This window comes from Ctenocephalides felis, unplaced genomic scaffold, assembly GCF_003426905.1.
Source record: "Ctenocephalides felis isolate EL2017-DRISC unplaced genomic scaffold, ASM342690v1 CF-g0.4_SCAFFOLD_01604, whole genome shotgun sequence".
Classification (NCBI taxonomy): domain Eukaryota; kingdom Metazoa; phylum Arthropoda; class Insecta; order Siphonaptera; family Pulicidae; genus Ctenocephalides; species Ctenocephalides felis.
In genome coordinates this window covers 1,982,978-1,990,886 of record NW_020537758.1, presented here as the reverse complement: position 1 = coordinate 1,990,886, position 7,909 = coordinate 1,982,978, and the positions used below count along the sequence as shown (strand labels likewise).

General features: G+C 29.1%; 1 protein-coding gene across 2 annotated transcripts in view; it reads right to left on the bottom strand.

Annotated features, from left to right (window-relative positions):
* LOC113372139 overlaps positions 1-7,353 on the bottom strand; it is an 8,153-nt gene extending 800 nt beyond the window's left edge. The window contains exons 1-7 of one of the 2 annotated variants that reach the window (XM_026612460.1): positions 7,301-7,353; positions 7,179-7,239; positions 6,953-7,105; positions 5,936-6,026; positions 4,852-5,124; positions 2,881-3,353; positions 1,032-1,217 (exon numbers count right to left, since the gene is read on the bottom strand). In XM_026612460.1, coding sequence (XP_026468245.1) covers positions 1,032-1,217; positions 2,881-3,353; positions 4,852-5,124; positions 5,936-6,015 — 1,012 coding nt within the window. In that variant the 5' untranslated portion in view covers positions 6,016-6,026; positions 6,953-7,105; positions 7,179-7,239; positions 7,301-7,353. The remainder of the gene's footprint in view (positions 1-1,031; positions 1,218-2,880; positions 3,354-4,851; positions 5,125-5,935; positions 6,027-6,952; positions 7,106-7,178; positions 7,240-7,300) is intronic. The other variant, XM_026612461.1, reaches the window with a different exon arrangement.
* Positions 7,354-7,909: the final 556 nt, after the last annotated feature.

Sequence of the window (7,909 nt, the reverse complement as noted above, 5' to 3'; positions counted from 1 at the left end):
ATTTTTGCTATCTTTTGTTATATCCGAGCAAATCAAATGTAAATCATAAATCAATTATCTCCAGAACATTAACAATCGTCATTTCATTTCGAATTCAATTTCTAAAAAATAGTTGCCTACTAATTTACACAAAATTGAAAAAGTGCTCCCGTATAGTCACAGTCTAAACGCACTTGCAAATAATTCTGTGCGACATTTTCACTTATAATGTGCTTAGCTTGGCGGCATTTTCTCATTTTTCAATAGGTTTCCATAAAATTGAAAAAGGGCTCCAGTACATGTATCTCCGTAACAGCTGGACCTACCTTTGCCAAAAACTAATCAGCACATCTCCCTATCAATAGGAATCGAATGTTTTTTGAATTTTTCAAATTGGTTAAACCGTGCGCCCGAAAACGTGGACAAAAAATTGCGTACACGCGAAATACACACACAAATCCATTTTTTTTTAGGTATACCAAAATGTTTAGAAACCACTCAAACGTGAAGATATACAAACATTTTCATTTTCGATTTTCGAAGATATGCAAAAAAAATAATTTGAATAACGTCGCTATTGTAATTACAATGAACAAGTTACAATAACTTTTTTTTTCACAAAATAGCAACTGTCTGAAAAACAAATTTACAACTTGTTTTGATAAGCTCGATTTTTTTAAAAATAGTAAAAAGCAGAATTTTGGATATGAGCGTAGTTTATACTGAAGAGAAGTCAATAGAGACTCTGAAAAAATTGCAAGTAAATCGGTTCGGTAGAAGTTGAGAAATCGTGAGTATCGTATCGAAAAAGACAATTTCGAGAAAAACGTGAATTCTCGTGGTTAAACTGCTATATCTCCGGAAATAATTTTTTAAATTTTTAATTTAAATTCTTGAATAATTAAACCATGATAATATTCCAAAAACAAAATCGTTCTTTTTTAATTCTAGATCAGAATACCCCCTTAAATAAAATATTTCAACATGCAGCAAGTATCAATTTTTGCGTCAACCAAAACATTGTTAAATTTTAAATAATAAAAAAAACTCACCGCAAAGCAGCAACAAGGGAAGCAATAGCAGCAGAACCAGTCCACGTTTTCTCGATCTTGGTGGAGTTTCTCTTCCACAAAGCAATTTGCAGTCAAACAATGACACCAGGGTGATTAGCCAATAAATTTGGCTAAAGAACCATAAGACACCATTCTGTGTCTTTGAATAACACCTTGAGAAGAAACCTGAAAAGAAATAAAGGGTAAATGTCATTTTGGATTGAGGAAAGTTTCAAGGACACCTCTTTGGGTGTGAATAATCGATTTAATCAATAAGAATCGGTTTTGAAACTTATTTTGTATAAAATATTCATATAATAGAATTAAAATTAAATACAAACTAGATAAAACTAGTGGTGTATGGTATCGTGCCTTAAGGCAAATTGCTGGAACTTCCCGTACCGTAATGAAATATTAGAGAAATTTTAAACGTTTTCAAATATATTATTACAAACTTTCATTATTTTTGCTATCTTGTTATATCTGAACAAATCAAATGTAAATCATAAATCAATTTATCTCCCGAACATCAACAATCGTCATTTCATTTCGAATTCAATTTCAAAAAAAAAAAAATAGTTGCCTAATTTACACAAAATTGAAAAAGTGCTCCCATATAGTCACAATTTGCAAATAATTCTGTGCGACATTTTTACTTATACTGTGCTTAGCTCGGCGGCATTTTCACATTTTTCAATAGTTTTTCACAAAATTGGAATAATGCTCAAGTACATAAACAGTCTAAACGCACTTAGGTAAACATTTGTACCAGAGTGGCGCTTAGACTGTGCTTAGTCTGGGTGATTTTTTGAATTTTTAATCCAAGATTACAAAAGAAACCTGAAAAAAGATGTAATAATTTTTTATCCTCAAAAGCAATTGTTTTGTCAATACAAGCTGAAAGTTTTTTGAATCATTCAAATCGGTCGCTTAGTTCATTCAAAAGCTGTTATTTTGCACATTTAGCTCTGTATCTTCGAAATGGCGGGACTTGTCTTTGCCAAAAACTAATCACCTCTTCTCCCAATCATTACAAATTGAATGTTTTTTAGATCATGCAAGTCCGATACTCCATTCTCTCAAAAACTCGATTTGTATTTTCTGCACTCTTTGCTCCGTATCCCCGTAACGGCTGGACCTGCCTTTGCCAAAAACGAATCAGCACATTTCCCTATCGATAGGGATCGAATGTATTTTAAACCATTCAAATCGGTTGATCCGTGCGCCCGAAAACGTGGACGAAAAAATGCGAACATACAAAACACACACGCACACACACATACATACATACACACATCCATTTTTTCTGAGGTATGCCAAAATGTTCAGAAACGTTCAATACGTGGAAAAATGCAAAAATTTTCATTTTCGATTTTCGGCCCATTACTATTACTACCGTACGGTAAGTTAGGGGGCGTCCATTAATCACGTGAGGTTTTTAGGGGGAGGGGGGGTCTGATAAAAAATCACGAAATATCACGCGGTGGAGGGAGGGGTATAGTAAGATATCACGTGTATTTATTTTTTAACCGACTTTTTAAAAAAAATTAAACATTTTCAAAAAAAATTTAAAAAATTTACAGTTTTATCACGTAACTGAAAATACACGTGATGTTTGATGGGGGAGGGGGGGTAATTTTGAATATCACCATGGATCACCAAGGGAGAGGGGGGGTCCAAAAATCCTTAAAAACTCGCTCACGTGATTAATGGACGCCCCCTTAATTATTTACTAAATTAGGTTAGTTTAGCATTTTCTTAGTTTGGTATCCTCTCTTGCAATAAAAATATATTACAATATATATATATATATATATATATATATATATAACAATTATGATATGTTTACCTCTCTCCGCATTCCTTCGTCTGATGGGCGTCCTGTAAACATGACTCTCCTCAACATCCACAAACCAGCTCTTCGTCCATCTTCCCACGCTCACCAATTTCGACCAAAACCTCCTAACCAAACCTTCTTGCTCCACCATCACGTCAGTAACATCCCTCCCGTTATAATAATAGCTCTGACTCGGCATTTCATCATCAGAAAATTCTGTATCCTTATAACTTGTGGTCTTTGTCATTGAGTTTCTCAGCCTCATACCATCACTACTGGATCCAGCCGATGTGGAGTATGTGCTTTTCTTTATTTTACTTGATTCGTAGTAATTGATTCGTTCGGCCAAGAACTTTTTGTCCATGCGTTCGTCGAAACTGTGCAGGGACGGCCTGGACATGTTTGGGAGAGCTACAGAGCCTCCTGGGAGCTCTCTGCGGTGGGGGGAACGTTTGGAGTAGGTGTAATCTGTTTTTGGGTATTTGCTGAAAAGGAAATAATAGAAACTAGTTATAAACAAGAGTAAAAAATAAACTTGGATAATATTAAATCATTATATTAATGTATAAGTGTTTTTAACTTCCCGTAGGGTAAGTTATAGTAATCGCAAAAAAATCGAAAATAAAAATTTTTATATATCTTTACGTTTCAGAGGTTTTTGAACATTTTGGCATACCTTAGAAAAAATGGATGTATGTGTGTGTGCGCGCGTGTGTGTGTGTGTGTGTGCGCGTGTGTGTATGTATGTGCGGATACAAATTTTCGTCGACGATTTCGGGAACACGGATCAACCGATTTGAATAATTCAAAAAACATTCGATTCGTATTGATAAGGAGACGTGCTGATTAGTTTTTGGCGAAGGCAGGTCTAGCCGTTCCGGAGATACGGGGCAAAAAGTGCCGAAAACGGTAACTCAGTTTTTAAGAGAACGGAGCGTCCGATTTTGATAATTCAAAAAACATTTTACTTGTATTGACAAGATAAAGAACTGATCAAATTTTCATAAAGGCAGGTCTAGCGGTTTCGGATATCTAACAAAAAAAGTAAAAAAAAATGCCATTTGGCGGTCAAAAATGATCATTAGACATATGCACATCAAATTTTCAGATATTTTATAGAGATTTTAACAATAAGTATAAATTTTGTTTATTTTCCTATGGGTTCCGTATCAATGTTTACCCGTTAGACAGCGACGCCGCGCTTACGCGCTTTATATTTTGTCTCTATGCAGTTAAAGCAGTACGATTGCTTTGAAAAACAAGTTCAGATCTTCCAAAATATGTCAAAATAAAGAAAACATTTTTTTTCAAAAAAAAAAAATTAAAAAAAGAATTTTTTTTAAAAAAATTAAAAAAAAAAAATTTTTTTTTTCAAAAAAAAGTTATTTTTTGTCCAATTTATAGTTTTTAAAAAATCTTATTTTTTCGAAGTAAATTTTTTTCAAAAATGTTAATCGTTTTTAAAAGAAATAATAAATTTTGGTACGGGAAGTTCCAGCAATTTGCCTTAAGGCACGATGCCCTAATTGCCTTAAGACAGAATTCCACTTACAGCTAGTTTTTATATTCATTTGATTATAGGTCATTCCGTGCCTACAAATTAAAACTCCGTTTATTTTTTTTTTCAGATAAGCCGATCAGCCGGAATCGTGGAGGAAGTGGGAGCTCTTTTTTTCGAGGCGGGGGTGTTCAGAGCGCTTTAACTCTAGTTTGACTGAATATTTTTAGCTGAAATTTTATATTTATACTGTCCAAATATGTGTTAATAAATGATAAAAAACTTGAAGCTCTAAATATTTACTGGTCGTAGAAAAAAAATCCTAAAATATCCCTAAAAAACAAGCCGTCACATAGGAAGACTCCCATAAACAGTGAAAAATCAACTTAATTAATATGAAATCATTATATTAATGTATGAGTGTTTTTTCAAATTATTTTTAAGCTATGAGTTTTACTATCTATTTACTATTATTTCTCACTTACTTCCAATATTCTCCGGCTTCTTTATACTCTTTGTAAGCGAGTAATTCTGCCTCAGTCCTCTGGCGTTCTTCCTTATGTCCGTTTCTTTTATTTTCTTTTTCTGTATTGTCAATATTTTGCACGGTTGTTGGAGATATGTTTCCATCTTCAGAACTGTAATCGGAGGTTACATATGTATGGTGGGCATCATCCTCGTCTGTGATTATGTATAAATTTCTTGATGAACTGCGAGTATTCATTGCTGGCACATCCATATCCTCTGCAGAAGAAAAGCTGAAAAGAATATATATATATATATATATATATATATATATATATATAATGCCTCCATAATCACAAAAATATTATCAACATTAATAAACAATTTAAAACAATCATAATAGGACATATAAATAATTTATTTTGATTGTTTTAACACAAAAATTATTATTTAAAAGAAGGTTTGTTAAAGAGTTATTTACCCAATTACATAGCAGCAAAATCATTAACAAACGAAATGACTACATATCTCTGAACAAAACAAATACAGATTTTTTGAATAGCGTGTCAAAATTCAAATAAAAACCATAAAATTCCATGGTTATTTATATTCTGACAAATTGTTGGACATATGTAAAACCTTCATGACAAATTTAGATATATATTTTCTTTAAAAAATTTGATATATCTACCCCAAAGTCAGAAAAGTGGATCAATAGTATTTTTATTAATTAAGGATACCAAATTGTGTTTTTAATTTAGTTTATTATTATTATTATTCTTAAATTGTTACATATTATTCACTTTTATTATATTCAGTAAATGAAGGCTAGGTTGATAAATGCCGAAAAAAATGAATTTCAAAAAATGAATAAATTTTCTATATATATATATATATATATATATATATATATATATATATATATATATATATATATATATATATATATATATATATATATATATATATATATGTTTAATTTGAGTTTAATAATCGGGCGTAACATCACATATCAACATCAAATTCAAGACTATTCAAAAATATATATATATATATATATATATATATGTGTGTGTGTGTATATATAAATAAATCTAGACTCACAATTTCTGCATAGGAGTTCTTGATCGTGATCTAGATTTGCTTGATCTTTGTTTAATATTTAATAATGCTGGGTTCTCCATTTTTTTATAATCTAAAATATGAACAACTATATAAATTTAAATATATATATATATATATATATATATATATATATATATATACAATGCTGACTAACTGTAAATTTAGCATTTGCAATTTAAACAGAATTTCAGACATTAAATTGCTAGAATTAATGATTTAAATGAATCAAATCATTCGTACATATGATTTATAGATAAAACTACTTGATTCAATCGATTTTACATTAATTAAAATATCCAATCATCAAAAATAACATTAATAATTAGGTCTATAGATAATTAAATACACAAAGATGATAAATAAATAAAATATTGAAATTACATTAACTATCGTGAATTATATTAATTGTATCATTAATAATTTCTACAAAATACTATCTGCACATCATGCCTTTTAATTAAATTAAAAATATAGTCTCTGTCAATTGATCTATTTAATTCGATTGTATTTCTCATAATACAAAACAATTGGATAATCTATTTAAGAAGTTTTTATTATAAAAGTTGACTAAACTCTAATTGTTTTCTTTTTATAATAAAAACCTATTAATTAGATTATTCAAACCAAATACAAACAAATTATTATAGTTAATTACAATTGACCATCATACAATCGTTGGTTGAATATTCTAATTTTTATGATTAAAGTAGTTTTAGCATCAAGAAATCATTGTATTCATTTTAGTTTATAGTAATACAATAATAATTTGCTTAAATTTGAAATATCTATGTATTGATACGATTTAAATTGTATTCATATATTATATGAGCAAACTTTGTCAAGAGTATTATTTTATCATCCTGTTATCATTTTTTAAATATAAATCCTTTATAAATTGGCAAGTAGCATTTGAATCCATGGTAACATAACAATACATCGATATGTTCAATTGCTTTATATATAAATATGTATTTATCATTATATCCATATAAATACCTGTATCAGCACTCAATTTAACAAACTACACAATTTGAATGGTCTAGTCCTCTATTAGTTTATCTTAAGGTCAGCAATATAAAATTAACACATCTCTGAAACAAGTCCATAAAACAAAACCTTGAAAAGTACTATTTACGTTTTAACACAGACCTACATATAGAACACATGGAATTAATTCTAATAATTAATTAATAATTAATAACCATTAAAATTCACTTCTTACCTCATGCAAAGAGCGGGTTGAGGAGTTACTCAAGTAATTCTAAAAATAATCCACACAAATGCTAAAATTAAAAACATAGGTTATGTCTCTCAAACTGATTATTAATAGATTGAGTTTTGTACTTTTCAATTCTTCATAGATGTAGATTGTTGATAGGAAAAGGGCACTTGTAATAAGAAGTAGATGATTCTTAGTATTAATAATATAAAATAAATAAACGTTTTGAGCGTCCCGTTATTTCACAACACAAAACACAACTTGGTGACGTCATGTCGTAATCAGAATTGACAGGGGAGTGAAACAACTTCATGCTCTTCAAATCATTGTGCAGATTTAAAGAATTATTATTTAGTAAATTATTATTTAGAATTAATTCTTATACTTTAAGATACTATTATCTAAAATATTTGAATATTTTCACACATTTTTAGAACTTTAATTTTAAATTTAGAGAAAATATTTATTTAGAGTTAAATATTGCCTTACATACTTTTGTAAAAGTACATACTTTTTGTTTCAATATGGCAATACTTATATATATATATATATATATATATATATATATATATATAATAAGTAATATAGTATTTAGTAAATAATATTATAATATAAATTTAATAAAAATCTTCTTTATAATATTATATGAATTAGTTAATAATCTAATAAATAATGTAATATCATGTAAATAATATAATAATATAAACTAAGTGTAAAATTTATTAAAAATCTCT